Source organism: Penicillium angulare (genome assembly GCF_028827245.1).
Source record: "Penicillium angulare strain IBT 27051 chromosome Unknown utg000001l_segment0_segment0, whole genome shotgun sequence".
NCBI classification, from domain to species: domain Eukaryota; kingdom Fungi; phylum Ascomycota; class Eurotiomycetes; order Eurotiales; family Aspergillaceae; genus Penicillium; species Penicillium angulare.
In genome coordinates, this window is record NW_026623160.1 from 2,075,063 (window position 1) to 2,091,659 (window position 16,597).

The following is a 16,597-nucleotide window of genomic DNA, read 5'->3' on the forward strand; positions in this document are numbered from 1 at the left end:
GGGTGGCGGATCTATACTAGACTCTCTATTAATAAGGCCACTCCCCTCAACTTGCTCAAATATTCTGAGTACTATCGCTTTCTCTTCTCTTATTTTTCGATCTTGTCTAGAGTAGAGTGGCCAAGCCGAGCGCAGGGGCTGCAGGGGTCAGAAGAGCCTTGTCCCGTTTCTGGCGAAAGACATGTTTCAAGCAAGTCTTTCGCCTAAAGAGGTTAGCGGTTTATGAGACTCCACTTGCAATGACGCAATGCCAAATCTTTTCCAAACGAAAGACTTGTTTGGAGCAAGTCTTTCGCCAGGAAAGGTTAGTGTTTGCCTGGTCTAGAATCGATTTTACTAGCAATAATCCTACTCGAGCCTAGTATTTACGTTCGGGGCAAAGTTATCTGGCGCTCATAAAACAACCAAAATTAGCGTGATCTTTCCCATCCAAGGACTGGATCCTACAATGTTAGGTCAATTCCCTATCTTGGGTACATTTAGAATGCAGAGGAAAGTTTTAGATTTAAGATTCGGAATTTTTAATTTCCTTTTTGTATAACTGATGCTTCTCCTGCAGGTATTCAATCATTGTCGAGACCGAGTACTAGTTGGAAGCATCTTTTTAGGGTAGGCGCGTGATACTTTCCTTATCCGAAAACAAGAAGGGATATGATTTTGATGGGCTTAAGAATATTTGAATGGATTTCAGTGAACTAAGACAGAAAAATCACCTTGTGACACCATCGACATCAGATGGGAAGGGGGAGATTGCCATTGGGCTTTGGGGTTACCTTTTCATCGAGTCTCATTCCTGACATAACAACGAAAATGCGCGCAGCGTTTTTAATTGAAGACAACAGATCTGTTCCCTGAGAAAATGACTATATAAGTAGGTCGAGGAGTCTCCTTTGAAACATAGCCTACTGTTATCGATATAAAATATTGATCATATCCTTTACCCCACGTGAGAATACGAAGGTCTTCAATTAGCAAAATGAGTGTTCCTGGTCAGTATCATTTCTTTTTGGAAGAAACAGGCTCTGATATCCATTATACCCATTAGGAGAAAAAGGCGTCATTTTATTAGGACGTCACAAAATCACAGTTCCAGGAGATCTCATCGAAGTATGGGAGGAGGAATTTGGGTACAAGGATCTCGTCATCACGCTCAGTCAAATTCAGAATGCCCTGAGAATGATTGACGCCATACAGGGTATCTGTCCCGTGAAAGCCATACCAAAAACACTCGGAGAGCAAATCAGCAATCCAAAATTTTTGGCCCATGATCTTGGAAAATTTATTCAAGTGGCTATCCTGATCGGCCGGGAAGTATCTGCAGAGAGGTTCTTTAGCGGATCTGAGGCTGATTGCGATCTTCAGTCTCCCGTTAAAGTGAATTCAATCCCGGGAACTGGATGGAATAATGGTCGATATATGATATGTTTGGAATGTATCTATCTTGGTGACATATTTACTGTAGTGAAGGAGGTCGGCGAGTTATTGAATTTGCTTTATTAGATATAAGAGCTATCATGGAGTCCCTTGATCTATTGCAAGCCATGGACGACAAGGGGCCGAGAAGCCGAATCCTGATCTACTACAATGGTGCCCATACTCTCAATTCATCCTTCCTTGTCAAGTAATTTGTGCATCGAGCTTTATAGCAGAATGAATACTCCAATTGAAGTACTAGATTAATAATTCCCGGTGCATGAACCCGGAATAAGTCGGCTCACAGAAGCACTCAAGGAGCTATGTCTTCATTCACTGAGTTGAGTGATGGATTTTGTGACCTGTATCAGTTGAACATGACCAGCACAGTGCTTACATGCGTGACTGAGAGATAAGAGTGCTGTAAGGCGTTGGCTATAAAGCTCGGAAGATCCCCTTGAGGAGCTGTTGAATAAGCCATCTGAACAAGTATCTGTTCATAATGGCAACTCAGGATTACCACGAGCCAAGCTTGGCTGAGCTTCAATCAGAATTGGACATGTTCCCACAGCGTAAGAGACTCCAAGGTTCCGGACCAAATGAACAACCTACTCACTGCTCTCGATAGTGTTTATACTAAGTGATAAGGCGGCAATCTACCTCACGCCGACTCACACGCTTCTGAAAGAAGAATGTTCCAGGCTATTTTCCAAGACATCCTTCTTGACGCCCAGTGAAATTTTTCTCACTCTTTCCTTGCGTTCGTATGATGAGCCAGAAGCCTCTTTTGCATTATACCGTGTTATCCTTCGCACCCGCGGCGAGAGGTTCATCGAAAAGGAGCCTGAAGGTCTCACCAAGATTGTTAAGAGCCTTGGTAATAAAATTTCAGTGCTTTTACCGGACATTTCCAACGACCCTATCCCGGCCATTCTGGAAAGCATCGCTCCATCTTTCGATGATCATGACACCACCCGAAATTGGGTGCTTGAACTTTCTGTGAATGGAATCCCTCGGAAGTTTAAAGCACCACTAGGAACGTTATCTCATTATTTTACCAATAATTGTTGAGGTATTCTCTCGCCTATAACCGGGCTACATTGAAGATCGTTTCGGGATTTTGTATGTATCTTACTCAAGCTTCATTATACTGCCGAGGATTAAAATGCTTCGCGCTTTTGTAAATCCCTTCACTGTGATTTGATTAATGAATCGTTTTGATTTTTAGATATACGTGTCTACCGGTATTTTGCTTGGCATGAGGAAGGCCGATACTGAAGGTACCCTGTACTTAAGATATAAGATGAGTAGGCTGGCATCTAGGAATGCAAATCCAGACAACGTTAACTGAGGCCTCTCACAACCAACATGTCCTTTGAATACCGCAAGACTTTTGGGCCCTATAATCCATTGGCAAAGGAAATGAAATTGAAAAGAGGCGTCACCTCAGGCGTTCGCCATCCCACTCCTTCATCTAGTCAGTGGTCTAGTCTTGAGGAGATTGAGAAATTGCTGCCCACGGAGCTTATACGCCTGATCATTTTCATTTTGCTCGATTCGCATGATGGTCTCCACACAATTCAGGCATTATTCAACGAAGGGCGGCATCTCAAGCTCGTGGAAAATATTGATATTGTGTTATCAAGCAAATCGACTCATAAGTTTGTTCATGACCACTGGAAGCTGCATGCATCTTCTTCCGATCTTATTTCTTGCATTAGCTGTAAGGACAATCATGCCAAGAAAGAACAACCCGAAGACTTAGTGTCATGGACCGTGAAGAATTGCATCCCGTGCTTGAATATTTTGATCAAAAAGATTATCCGGCCCTTGACCTTCAACGCACGCGGATACGGCTTGCTCTGGGTTGCATTTGAGGCTGATAATGAAGAAGCGGGTGCCTTTATAGTATCATCAATGAGCTTTAATGAGCTTTTCCAGCCAATTACCGTTGGTGATGGCTAGGAAAAGGGGATTACGGTAATTCAAGCTTCTACCTGGCGACGACGTTGGTTCGAGTTAGTCTGGGATAGAATTCAAGAGGAACCAGGCCTTTAATGGGCATCTTTTGGGCCAAGGGCCATACACAATGTGGCTCAGCTCGCTGATGTCCGTCTAGCAAGGTCCCTACTTGGTCGTGGGTTAGATCTCGGCGCACCAGACGAAGAAGACCAATGGCCGGGTTGGTATGCAGTTTTGAGAAAAGACAGCACAGAAAGAACAGACAACACAATAGTGATGTGGGAGTGGTTTGCCAAACGCCATCAACCACCTGAAGGCTACATTATCAGTGCCGTTATGGACGGAAACGTCGCTGCCGTGAATTGGCTGTTGAGCCACGTTAAAGCCCCGGAGGTCTGGCACGATGCTCTGAAGGCCGCAGCTGACGTGATAACTATGGACCATGCGGAACTCCTGGAAATAATTCTCGAGTTTCCGCCTTTGCGACGGGCAATAAACGAGACCGATCTTGAAAATACGTTGATCGATATCGTTCAGAACACTTGCCAGAAAAGCACAATGTGGATTGGCACCATTTCAGAGCAAACCTTTTTAAGTATTCCCCGAAATGATTCTGTCTTGGAAGACATCGCTGTGCGGAAAATACAGGCCATTGGGCGTTGTGGTGCTGCATTGGATGTCTTGGGTTTGGCCGTTCAGTCTGAGGAGGCTGGACTACACCGTCTTACTGAAGCTCTAAACATTTTTTCGCAGTCCCCTGCTTCTGAGCTGTAATGAAACAACTGGTAACGGTGTTTGTTAGTACGGAGGCTGTATTGAGAAATGCATTAGATTCTATAAAGTTTATTTTTGTTCTTTCTTCCACCGTATCTTACATTACAGGCGAGAACGGTAGGTGGTAACTAAGCTCAAACCTCAAAAATTCCAACATAGGAAATGGCGAGCTTATCCCTACTTTCTTTTTCGTAACCGATGCGTAAAGTGTAAAGAGGTGTGACAATCAGAATTGTCTTCGTTGTCACGATTTTGCACATGAACAGAGTGAGCCGAATTGCAGGCTGACTCGGATTCCCAGCCGAGAGTTTGGCAAATTTGTAAGTCATCTCTGACTTGATGAGCCAGATTCGAACGATCGGAGCTAGATCTGCATTGCGCCGTCTTGTGGTTTTTATTTCTTGCCCGGAAGAGACTCCAATTGAGTCTAGAACCTCCTGTGGGGTTTCTTTCAGCTTCACATAAGCCAAAGCTCTTAGGTCTCATAAAATCATGGGTCCGAGCCACAGTCAGTCTAATATAAACTGCTATCACCTTTGCGACTTGGGAGCAAATTTGATACTGCTTTATTCCTAAGGGAAATCAGGACAGAAGCGATCTGGTCATTCTAGGGTGTAAGCTTAAAACACCCAAGCTACCTCACGCTTCGAGGCATGGAGCCAGGGACCTCCCCATTCTCAACGGACGTGCCGATGAGCCAGGTAAGCCAGATACGATGGAGGAATGAAATTCGCATGTTCCTACGTCATGATAAAATCCGCAAGTTCCTACATCTTGGATCAAACAACTTGATGATGAGCCAATTGCAAAACCTCGGGCTTGATGATTTACGCTCAGAGAAATCCCAAAGGTCTACTACTGGTGACGTTCGGGAAAGCTTTCGAGGCTTTGAAGATCACATGCTCAGATTTGAGGATAATAGAGTGTCAATAGAAGAATTGGCTGTGAGCCTCAATCGCCGGAGCGAACAACAAGTTAATCTTCTACTGTTTTCCGACCTCGTTAGAGTGGGTTTTGGATATCATTCCTTCAGAGTCGAGCAATTCACTTCTCAGTACGACCATCTCTACTGGAATTTCAGTCGTGCCTGTCAACATCACGTATCCTGTGAACAGCGCCTTTTGTATCTGAGAAAAGTAAGGCACCTGATCGCTAACTGGAGATGACCTTGCTGACTCCGAAAGGCTCTTGGAAGGCTCCACACAGATCCTTTCCTTTCCCAAGCGATTGAAGATATTGAAAACGATTCACCTTCCGCAAGGGGCAGCTTGAATATCCAATGCCTGCGCTCCCATTTCATTCAGCCCCTAGAGGTGCTTCTTGACACCGCTACGTCAATAAGAGATATTTTGCAACAATTGACATTACTAAGCTATCGATTCCGGACCTATCGGTCTTCTATCGTCGATTGGACCAAGCCGTTTGATATTAATACCGAATTCCTGTGGCGCGTTCAGCACATTCCGACAAACAGCCTTGCAGATTTCCTGACCATGGAAGACCATATGCTCCTCCGGCAGATGAGCCTATCGGCACTGTCCATAGAGAACAGCCCCCCGCGTTCTCGAGTCATGAAGAAGTTAAATGAATTAAGCCGGTCCGTGGAGGAGTGTTTAGCGACAATCACCAATGTGGAATCAAAAATTGAAAGCCTTGCGATGGTGAGTTTACGGTGCTGAATCAGGTGAATCATTACTGATTAATTACAGCGTCTCTTCGAAATGAATAACTTTGTCTCTCTAACAGCAATCATACAAGGGGCATATACGGCTAGGGGCTTACCTGACCTTGTGCAGAGATTCGAAAACTTGATTCACCCAGTAACGGAAGACATTATCTGCCGAGAGCTGCAGGACAAGCACCCGAGGCTTCTTTCTCCTTCTGGGGCTATTATGTGCCTATCAAGATTGAATGACAGTAGACTTGCGGAGCTTGTTTTACTTATGGCGGAAAATTATAATGTGAATCAGAGACAGACGGGTTATGAGATTATGACAATGACTTATGGCGCGCTGCATACCAGAGCTGGGCTTGAAATGGCCCATGGAGACTCGGAAGGCGAAGTGCCAAATGCCGAAAATAAAGGATACGGAGGCTCCCCAAGCTGGCTGGGTCGATTGATTTGGGAAAGTTGCTTTTCATGATAGCAGAAGCAGCTAAGAATTGAATTCATGTGTATGTATATAGGCCAATGAAATGGATAGGAAACAGACCATTGAGCCCCGCTCAATACAGTAATCAGCGGAATTTGACGGTCGAAGACTAGATTTCAGTTCGCCAGCATTGAGGCCCCGAATTTGGCCCAGATTGCTAATTTTTGCGCTTTGGCATAGTCCCTTGACCTTGGGTGTAGAAAGTCAATCTCTTGTAACACAAAAGTGAGCTCAACATGAGACCTACATCTACATCACCCTCAGTCACACTCCCAGCAAAACCGAATACCTATTACTTGCCAGACATAGTAAGCCCAAAAATGCGGCTCCGTATCACAGGACTTAAGGTTTAGGCTGGGGAGTGAGAAATGTGAAGCAAACTCATAAGCGCTTTTTGCCTTTCGAAACGCAGTGATGAGGTATTCGCGCCCCTGGCTCTGAAGTCGCATCAAAAGTAAGGATCACATCTGACCACTCTAAGTTGATTATTTCCTTCTGAGAATACGGACTTGCCACTGGCGTTCATTATGACATTATGAGACATCCAAAGTATGTTGACAAATAGGCCTACACTCTAGTTCGGTAGTCTATTAAAGAGGGCGCAACCCATCCGATCCACGGAATGGCTTGTTACCTTAATCTGCCAACATGAGTGACACACGCAAGTCAGCATCTTTAGAACCATTTCCACTCCCCGGCCGATTCTCATTCTCTCAATTACTCCTTGTAATCTCTTATGTCTTCCTTCAGAGATGTTTACCCGCAAAGAATGATGATTCCCGCCAACTCCGAGATATTATCCGCCGTGCTGAGGATGACTGGACGCCACAGATTGGTCGCGAGGGCTTGATCGAAATGAAACGAAAAAGCTGGCAGCAGTGCGATCAAGAAACACAGCAGGTGTGGACGACTTTACGAGACGATATGATGCGACAGAACATCTTGAAATCTTCTTTATCTGCCGAAAAGTTGCGTCACCGTCTCCGGTGTATCCTTTGCCGCATAGAACAAGTATCTGCACAAGGGCTCAATGCGCTGTGCACCCCAAAAGAGTGTTTGGAGCGTCCCCGCATATCCGTCTACGAGAGCCTTTCTCTAATTTGCCGAAGTTTGGCGGTGATGTCAGTCTCGTGGAGCAATGATCAAGCTTGGTCGGCTCCATTTGATGTTCTATCACATACCATTACTGAAATATTGAATGATCTACGGAGATCTCCGCTCTTCTCTGACGGATTATCTGGCCCCGAGTTGGAAGCCTCGTTGAATTCTCTTTCAATGGCGCTGTACTGCGAGAATGAGGGAGCAGATGTGCTTGAGACCCGTCACTCGAAGCCCAAAATAGATATTGGGTCGACAACATGGGTTCAGGCCTCTTATATCCAAAAGAGGATGCGTTTTAAGTCAAGATATTATAACACCGGGAAGTCGTGGCATCGATGGATTGAGAAAGGCCCAGGAAATGGCGAGGCAACTTATCACAATGCAAGGAAGGAACGAACACGCAGAGTCCGAGAAGAGTTAAACTTGAGTCGTATTTAGAAAAAATGCATTTCAATCATGGATATTTATCTGCTTTCCAAAATGGCGCATTAATTCCTGTATTCGTTCAAGCTCGGTGGCAAACCATTTCATGAGCCGTGGATCCGAAGGCATGTTCGGCTGATTTTGAGCTGAGAGATACCTAGTCCAAATATGACGAAGCGCATTGTAGGCATCATCCGCGTATGTTTTCCCATTCGCTCTTACAAAAATCACAATATTTCGTGAAAAGAGAGGATCCGTGCTCAAAAGTCGACAAGAGGTAAGATCCTTGAAGACAGAGCAGACGCGTGAGACCCCCTCGGGCTCGACAGCTATCTCGACTTGGTAATATCCCAAAGAAATGGCGGCTCGCACGATATCCCCCAAACCGTTCATTTCAATGTCGTCAATGTTTTCACATTCGATTCGCATTGTCTATATGTATATTTAGTAAAAAAAAGAATGCGGGTATCACGACAGGAATTACTTTGAGCTGTGCCATTTTGATCGAAGGGTAAAATTGCCTTGGAGCGATAAGGATTTTTGAACGAAAGGGCCTTTGCAGATCACTTTCAGCAGAGTACTGGAGGTATTAAGTACGTTTCAATTTAGGATGCAACGCAATGAATCAAACACCTGTACATGACAAATAATACATATCACTTTGTGTGTTGAGATCCTGTATTGAGAGAATGTGTGACTATGCCAAATCAAGTACCTACGATCGTAGGTGATCGGCACGACTTAAAAGCGCCTCATACCCGAGTGTGATTTCTAGGGCAGACAGACCAAAAATGCCTCGCTTGTTCGACTTTGTGGGCAGTGATCAAGAATATATCGAGTATTTGGAATCTAAGTTCCAGGCTTTAGAATCATCACCAGATCTTCATTCCGCACCATCGCAACAGCAAGCGAACGACTTTCGCTTCGTGGAATGCAGGCCTCAGGCCGCCGAAGCCCGACAGCTCGCCGAAAAAAGATCGGCCACTGAGTGGGAGAAGCAACTCCAGGCTTTCATATCATCGATACCTGGTCGTCATGAATGGCAAAAGGCACGAAAAGATGCAGGCGTAGACACTGTCCAGAGGAACAGGCAAGCTATGTGTTTGATGTTAGGCCAGCAGACTGCGGCGATCTTCGTGTCTGCGGAAGGCAGCATCATGTTGCCGCGAATGCACCCATGCGACAATCAAAACCTGGTCTTGAAAGGTTGCATGTATGGCGAGTTTATCTGCCGGTGTGACAATGATAAAAGCTTTGCGGTTCGAGTTGCGGCCTATCAGAAATTGATATTTCTTAGTTACTGCACGGTCTTGTTGCGAATCGGAATGTCAAGAGATACGGTATACTCGATGATGGGGATGTATTCTGACAGCAAGAAAACATCCACTCTGGATTACTATTGCTCCGGAGCTCTATGGGTCAACCGATGTATGTCAACATTGCTAAAAAATGGCTGGGGATACAAGAGCTGGGAGATCTTCCTCCTTGGTAAGGCCGTGATTCTGCAGACTTGCCAGAAGCAGGCTGACACCATTAGAACCACGCTCGGCGGCTATGTTTGGGCGTATCGCAGCCAACAACAAGAAAAGCTATTCCACTGTGGTCGACCAACTAGGTACAGCGAGCGTTCCTATACAAGAAGACGGTTGGATACCATACTGTGTGCCTGGGATAGTGAAATACTTGGCGGGAGATTATGTGGAGTGAGTTTATTTGCAAGGCGTCTTTGAAATCGGCTAATCCTTATGTCAGACTTGGTATGATCTGCCACATTCTTGACTATGAGCCACAACAAGTTCCCATCATCGAAGCGGTATTCCAATCTTTCTCCGAGTTTGGCCAATCGGAAACAAATGGCACTTCGGATCACATCCGTCCAAGGGAGCTGTGATCACCGTGTTACCCCTGGTCGTCTGACCTCATATTTACTACCAGCAGATCGAAATCGGGGGTAACATGTAATCCAGGGAGTACAAGGTAGTAATGGCCCAATACAATGGTATGGATTCCACCATGCCTATCTAAGACCTGCGGGGTTCCGTGGACGATGTTGATTGGTATGAGAAAGACGTCCTGGTGGATTGGGATTTCGCGAACGGAGGACACGCGCCACATCATGTAATTTCGGCCCTGTTGGCGTCAATAAAATTCTTCTCTCCCGACGTGAAGACAGACCTGTAGACCGAGAGTGCGTAGTAGAGGCTGTACCAAGGACTCAACTCTCGACCTGTCGTAAACCCTCCATCCCTGATCATCGATAAAGTAATCCTGCCCAGGTGCAGTGCTTCCTAGGGCCCATGAAGCAATCCGATGCCTTTGAACCTCGCTATCTGCGCCGAGTCTAATGGGGCTCGAGATGCCCGACTGGATTTGAAGGCCGTGGCTCGGTCGGGGAAGGAAATTTCCAATCTACACCCTCGCACATCATTTGGTTAGAATGAATCCATATCGAGATCTGCCTCCTGCTATCGAGGGCGGGCTAATACCATTGGGAATTTTCAAAGCGATTCTTCGATCCAGCACTTAATAGCCACTTATGGTAGACAGACCATGGTACAGTTGCGACATCGAAAGTGGGGAAGTGAGGGGTCATGAGCGTTCGATGGCTTGGCAGAACTTCTTTGACTCGCAGCTTGGTGTTTAGCTGCCGCCAAGCTCCTTGCTAGACTCGGCGACGGAATAGAAAGGGAAAAAATTAACTCATCTCTTTCTCCCATATATACTCTAATTAATCAAATTTTATCATGAGCTCTATCCTGGGTCGGAATTGCCATAAATTCTTCCGGGTCATGATGAATCAAATCTCCTGCCGAAGTGCCACCATATGTTAAAATTAGATCAAAAGGTCATGGTGGCCATGAAATTGACTCAATTCTCAGCTAGGCTCACCGCAAGAGTGGCTCACGTATCTGAGATAGGTAATTCAATACAACTCATTATTTCTGAAACATCCCATTGTATTTATAGCAGGGGGTCCTGGTATATCTAAAGGACACCCCGCAATTTCCAGTCATCTGTCTGTTTGAAATTTCCAAGAACGCCCTACCAGTGACTCTTCCCTCGGCATGGATAACAACAGCAAGAACGAAGAAAAAACCTGTGGTGGCCATGCCACTCAGCATCATACAGGGCCGATGGTTCGCTCCATTCCAGAGAAGGCAAGTCCCATCAATGCAAAAGTAAGGGCAAAAGTTCTCTCAGCTAATGGCATCTCTTTGATGTAGGACTTTCGTCTCAACCAAAGATCCCCAAATGCCGAGAAGGAACACCGACAAGGTAATGTCACAATCAGTTGTCATCATGTTATTAAACCTAATGTCATATATTCAACTCGTAGGGAGTTCTTCTACAGGATCTGCTCACGCCTTTTCCGGTACCGAAATTGATGGGAGTTCGTTTGCATTCAACGGTAATGCCGCGGGTGATATACCAAAACAGGGTGGACCTAGTATTCACATAATGAGAAATGGCACTGTGAGCAGCAGCAGTGTCCTGTTTAATGGAGACATGGACCCGGAAAGCTTCAAAAAGATGTTTTGCAAAACCCGCTAGGATGATAGTACCGGCGTTGTTTGCCTAGCTTTGCCTGATAATCCATGAAAAGTTGAAAGATTGAGAGCTATCGGTACTCGGACTTGTCGCATTCTGCAATCATTGATGTAATACTGGAATGCACGATGTTTTGTGGGGCATGGCTCAGAGCTATTCTTGTACTGTTGCACTACTTCCGGGCTTATTGCAGATATTGAAAGTCAAAAATGAAGAATGAAAAAAAAAATAAGCGACTAACGTATTTAAGAGGAGTACCGTTGTCTGCAATTTTAGTTTCTTATGCCTTTCCAAATTTATGATCTTTCTCTGAGGCCTATAATATGACCAGCAACTGGAATCCAACCACCGATGGTAATCATGGCGCCGATACACCGAACCAAACTGTCGACGCTGTACCTGACCTGAATTACGAGTTCATTATTGAATGGAAGGAATATTCCCCAAGTGGAGAACCCTAGTATGTGATACTGCGTATTCAAGGAAAACATTCCTAATACTCGAAAAGCCAGGCTGTTAACTACACACATTGCGAGTTTCAAGACGGGGAATTGATCTGCATCCACGGTCGATTACTTAGAAAATCACAGACCAACGCAATCGGCCGAACAATTCAACGGAACCCTAAGATGGGGACTATTGGTGTCATAATGGGACACGAGTATGTATTTGCGAGTAGTGCTTCATGCTTCAAGTCTAACGAAATGAATTCACAAGGTATCTGCAGCCTGATGGATCAAAACATTTCCTGCTCCACATGTCAGTAGACCTGAAATTTGTGAAATTAAATTTCTAACACGATCAAAGAGCGTTTTCGATTAGAATTGCAGCTTTGCGAAATGGACGTGTACGCGTGTTGGATGCGAATGGATGGGAGGATGTCCCAGATTTCATCAAGAAATATATCATGTAAAATGGTCCACACTCAGCTGAAATTACATATCATGCACCAGTTCTGCGCTAGTAGAGAGAATCTACAACAATCCAACAAATTACAGCAAGTAGGAAAAAATTGAAATTTTACGAGCTCGAGCCGCTGATCTTCCATTATCACGGAAGGTGAGAGAGATGGTGATGAGTCCTCCAGTCATAGAGGAAGGGAAAAGAAGTAACAGAGGGGCAGGCGACTTAGCTGCATGAAGATATTGACAACGTCCGTGTGATACGACGGGGCATCTTTGTTCCGAGCTTGCCTGTTTCGGAGGACTACAAGGTTGAGGAAGATTCCTGGTACCAGCGCTTAGCTGATTGGTAGGACTTGTCTTACTATAAGGGGCGCTTGGCTTATTTTATTTCTTTATTTGAAGCATCCAATGAGATAAAATTGCCCAACTATCCTATTCAATATTCAATATAATATACCATCCTAGTCGAGATGAAGGAGTAATGTAATCATAACATTTGAACTCTTCGATCGTTCGTTTATGTTAGAATGCATTTTTAATTTACCGGAAACTCGATAGTATATTCCATACAGCGCCATAATGTTCGTATGTTCTTTTGAGTATGTACTTTCCAGTGCTGTAGTGCAAAGCTGTGGTAGCTGTCATCTGCAAACTCAGATCCACCGTTGTCAAAAGTCGAAATATATTAGTTAGACTGCATTTCGAAAAACACTGACCATGGCGCTGAGGATTTTGGGTAATCGCGGTTTTTTTGGGATTCTGACGTGGCGTATGGAAGCCCGAAGTATTCATGTTCAAGTATTGCTAATATATAAACCCAAACAACAACTCCAAGCTGTTTAATTAATTTTTCTACTGTCCATCAAAAGCCTACAGAATGCCTGTAAACAGCGTTTACGCTGTTGACCCAGAGAACACTCTACTGGAATTTGAGAGCTTGGAAACCATCAATGCCAGTATCGAATTCTTCAAAAGAATTGAGGCTCTCCCTCGGGAGCTTAGGTTCTCTATCATCTGGAACTCAATTTTTTGGAAGAGTTCGCACGCAGGCCTGCACACTCACGAACATTTCGCCCAACTCTAAACTGGGAACCGACATTGCAAGTTTTTTCTCGAAATTGAACACCTGGAATCAGCCTTCCGTTATTTTGAGTCTGGTCACAGAAACCATAGAAGTATGTCCATCATGTTTTGGGTTTTTATTCGATACCAGATTGTTCGAAATAGAGTACCTCTTTAATGAAGTATGTGGGAAAAAAAGTTTCTCAGTTAGGGGAAGGAATGAAAACGTCATTTTAGCAGGAGCCCATATTCTCTCTGCAATTGAGTTTATTGAATTGTTCAATGTTGTCAGTTATGGCATGACCTTTCTTGCCCAATCTACCTGGGAGAAACAGTGGTTCGAAATTTCCTGGGACCGCATCAAAATTAGAGAGGGGCTTATCAGTAATTGGTTTCAGCCTTGTTTCTCTAATGTCTACCGTTATATGACCCCCGACCGAGCGGACGAAATGCTAGCCCTAGGAATAGATCTAGCCGATCCCGAAGAAAAGAACGAACCACCGCACTGGCCATTATTCGCGTCAGCCCATAGGCCAGCGGAAATGTACAATTGGCTGTTTCTACGTGGTTATCAGCCATCGGAAGTTGCGGTTCGCGGAGCTGCAAATGACCTTGAGTGTATGGAATGGCTGGCACGTCATGGGAAAGTCTCTGAGCAATGGAAGAAAGGTGCAAGGACGGCTTGCGGGCCGCATGATTCATCAAGTGTCGAGATACTTGAAATCATTCTCAAATCTCTAGCTCTCGATGTTGTGAAGGATAGATTGTACCTTCAAGAATTGTTAGAGTTCACTGTCCGAAAGGTACTTTAAGTCTCCCAAGGGGCATCTTTTCCTATATCTGGACTTGAGGAAAGAGATACAGATTCCTACCGGGAGGAAGTATACAAACTGGAGGATTGTGCTGTACGGAAGGTCGGTGTTATCTATGAGGCAGGTGGAGTTGGAGACCCAATTTGTGAATCTCAAATATCGTCTGAAAGGTGTCTCCGAAGACTTACAGATGAGTTGCGAAATCGTCGAAAGAATTCTATCCGTGGGTCTACTTAATTTGCGTAAGAAGAATTTTGAATTTAGTGTATGTAACTTTCTTACAAGTACCAGCCACTTCACACAATACAGGGATTATATACACTATTTTTACTTTACTAATGGAAATAAAATTGCGCACCTATCCTGTTCAATTTTCACTATAATATAACACCCTTGTACAACATAAAGGAGAAGCGTGGTTATGAATCACTCTTGAATCACTCCTTTGAGATGTGTGCCCGAGGTCCGAAAAAAACCGCAGAGCTGCAGCAGCTGTCATTCGCAAATCCGGGTCTTCTTTCAGCACGGCTCTAGAGTAAGTTACCAATGAAGAACCATAACTATTTATCAATTATCAATTGGGATATTCATAAAGTATGTCAAATGGATTGAGATGCATTTCATGTGTTATTTATCAGGCTCCGAACTAGACTACTTGTTCAACGCGGGCGTAGCTAAACTTTCATCATTCAACAACGGAGAGCTGTCAATCCTTCGCTTGACAGGTCCTTGCTGTTGCACTCGAGGGGGTTGAAAAAGCTTTAAACCTTGAACGGCTGTCATTCGCAAGTGCGGCTCAATTTGCAGCATGGCTTGAGAGCACTTTGACAAAATGTCTGGCGAGCTTAACTTGGCTATATCTTGGTCATCAAGATCAAGAAGACCATCATCACAGGGTTTGATTCTTGACTCGATCACTCTTCCGCGTACCAATTCCAACCCGATAATACCGCAACTCCAATAATCAACTTCTTTTCCATGTAGCTCCCCGTACTGTTGCTCTGGTGCAAGATATCGAGGGGTTCCAGTTCCATCAAACCTAATGGCTGCCTTATCAGATGCACAGCCGAAGTCTGTAAGCATAGAATCCGGAGGGTCATAGCTCCTCACTAGTATATTAGCTGGTTTCACATCGCGATGCCAAATGCCTTGATCGTGAAGAAAAGCAATCGCTTCCAGTAATTGTGAGAAAAACGTTTCTCTCCCAGCAGCTGACACATTTGATCCATAGAGCGAATGGAATGTTGCATTAAGTAACGGCGATATGATAATATATTCATCTGTGAGATTCTCCGCTGTTGGTGTCCATTTTTCATCTAGGTACATCTGGATTCGGTCCTATCATCAAGTTAGTGACAATGAAGGAGTTGATGTATTGGAACTAAACTGACAATCTCACTTTTAGACCGTCTCAGATCAAGATGGATAATTTCTTGGGGGCTGCATATTCGGTCCTATAAAGAGACAAGGATATGTATAAGCTTTCCACGTTCAAAGAATATCGATTGATAGAAGGAATTCGTAACTGACATGGGTAAACTTAGAAATCTTTCTGGCCATTATTATCTCTTTATCCACGTTCCGCCCATTTCTCTTACATTTCAAGATCCATTTAGCTGCTGCTGGTTGTCCCGTATGTGAATTGATGACCATATGCACAATACCAAAACCACCGCTTGAGAGTGGTTGTTGGAATATCCAATCCCCAATCCTAGAATCATTCTCCCCTGGAGTAGGGAGGATTAAAGGATGTTGCTCCCCATGACATCGACGGAAGAGGTGGCGGAGGTCTAGCTGGAACTGTTCTTCTTTGACTGAGTCTCGAATGCTATATTGCAATGTAAAGATACATTCTCCGATCATGATAGTGTTTTTCCGGTGTATAAGGCGCTGGTCTTGTCCGAATATCTCTCCATCCATTAACACCTTTTTCCCTGATTTGTTATCGGCAATAAGAAAGAAGCCGCTTGCTCCTTTAACCCAATTAAATCGCGCATGAATTCCAGCTGCTCCGTCATCCTGTTGATCCAAACATAGTAGAAGATCTACACCACGATGCTGTAGTGACTCACGGCCTTTACCAACTCTCCATCCAATGTGAGCGAATAGAGGTAAATTTTTAAGCGAAAGAACAAAGCAATTTGTAGGCTTATTATCGAGAATTGTTTCCCCAATGAACTTCCTGTGATAGTCTGAGCCTGACTGAGCGGTCTTATCGATCGCTAACAAGTTTTGCGAAGCTATTGTCGCTGAATGGCTCTGGAGTATTTGGTTCAGTACTCACACCTCTGGTGTTCGGCAAAGGTGGGGTTGATGCGACCGTAGACATAATCGACTCGGAACAAATTTCTCATTTGCGGAGAAACAAACCAACAAACAATGTATGAATGAAAGAAGGAACGGAAAAAGAAGTGGAGGGAACGGGGACCCAGGGATTTATTTT

The 16,597-nt window shown here is 44.5% G+C and overlaps 9 protein-coding genes across 9 annotated transcripts; 7 read left to right on the forward strand and 2 right to left on the reverse strand.

Moving 5' to 3' along the window:
• Positions 1-1,915: 1,915 nt before the first annotated feature.
• N7478_000732 (uncharacterized protein) lies at positions 1,916-2,484 on the forward strand (the record flags this gene model as incomplete). Its single annotated transcript, XM_056916947.1, has 2 exons — positions 1,916-1,985; positions 2,042-2,484. 2 exons carry the CDS (start codon positions 1,916-1,918, stop codon positions 2,482-2,484), a joined length of 513 nt encoding a protein of 170 aa, XP_056784827.1.
• A 297-nt stretch (positions 2,485-2,781) lies between these two features.
• On the forward strand, positions 2,782-3,378 carry N7478_000733 (uncharacterized protein; the record flags this gene model as incomplete). Its single annotated transcript, XM_056916948.1, has 1 exon — positions 2,782-3,378. One exon carries the CDS (start codon positions 2,782-2,784, stop codon positions 3,376-3,378), a length of 597 nt encoding a protein of 198 aa, XP_056784828.1.
• Positions 3,379-3,651: 273 nt separating this feature from the next.
• N7478_000734 (uncharacterized protein) lies at positions 3,652-4,149 on the forward strand (the record flags this gene model as incomplete). The annotated part of the gene is made up of 1 exon (XM_056916949.1): positions 3,652-4,149. The coding sequence occupies one exon, from the start codon at positions 3,652-3,654 to the stop codon at positions 4,147-4,149; it is 498 nt and encodes a 165-aa protein (XP_056784829.1).
• A 2,801-nt stretch (positions 4,150-6,950) lies between these two features.
• Positions 6,951-7,841, forward strand: N7478_000735 (uncharacterized protein; the record flags this gene model as incomplete). Its single annotated transcript, XM_056916950.1, has 1 exon — positions 6,951-7,841. One exon carries the CDS (start codon positions 6,951-6,953, stop codon positions 7,839-7,841), a length of 891 nt encoding a protein of 296 aa, XP_056784830.1.
• A 12-nt stretch (positions 7,842-7,853) lies between these two features.
• On the reverse strand, positions 7,854-8,325 carry N7478_000736 (uncharacterized protein; the record flags this gene model as incomplete). The annotated part of the gene is made up of 2 exons (XM_056916951.1): positions 7,854-8,258; positions 8,311-8,325. 2 exons carry the CDS (start codon positions 8,323-8,325, stop codon positions 7,854-7,856), a joined length of 420 nt encoding a protein of 139 aa, XP_056784831.1.
• Positions 8,326-8,617: 292 nt separating this feature from the next.
• N7478_000737 (uncharacterized protein) lies at positions 8,618-9,556 on the forward strand (the record flags this gene model as incomplete). The annotated part of the gene is made up of 1 exon (XM_056916952.1): positions 8,618-9,556. The coding sequence occupies one exon, from the start codon at positions 8,618-8,620 to the stop codon at positions 9,554-9,556; it is 939 nt and encodes a 312-aa protein (XP_056784832.1).
• Positions 9,557-10,891: 1,335 nt separating this feature from the next.
• On the forward strand, positions 10,892-11,378 carry N7478_000738 (uncharacterized protein; the record flags this gene model as incomplete). Its single annotated transcript, XM_056916953.1, has 3 exons — positions 10,892-11,005; positions 11,051-11,102; positions 11,164-11,378. 3 exons carry the CDS (start codon positions 10,892-10,894, stop codon positions 11,376-11,378), a joined length of 381 nt encoding a protein of 126 aa, XP_056784833.1.
• Positions 11,379-11,698: 320 nt separating this feature from the next.
• On the forward strand, positions 11,699-12,288 carry N7478_000739 (uncharacterized protein; the record flags this gene model as incomplete). Its single annotated transcript, XM_056916954.1, has 3 exons — positions 11,699-11,835; positions 11,884-12,036; positions 12,183-12,288. 3 exons carry the CDS (start codon positions 11,699-11,701, stop codon positions 12,286-12,288), a joined length of 396 nt encoding a protein of 131 aa, XP_056784834.1.
• A 2,517-nt stretch (positions 12,289-14,805) lies between these two features.
• Positions 14,806-16,483, reverse strand: N7478_000740 (kinase-like domain-containing protein; the record flags this gene model as incomplete). The annotated part of the gene is made up of 4 exons (XM_056916955.1): positions 14,806-15,492; positions 15,546-15,608; positions 15,685-16,413; positions 16,439-16,483. 4 exons carry the CDS (start codon positions 16,481-16,483, stop codon positions 14,806-14,808), a joined length of 1,524 nt encoding a protein of 507 aa, XP_056784835.1.
• Between the last annotated feature and the right edge of the window lie 114 nt (positions 16,484-16,597).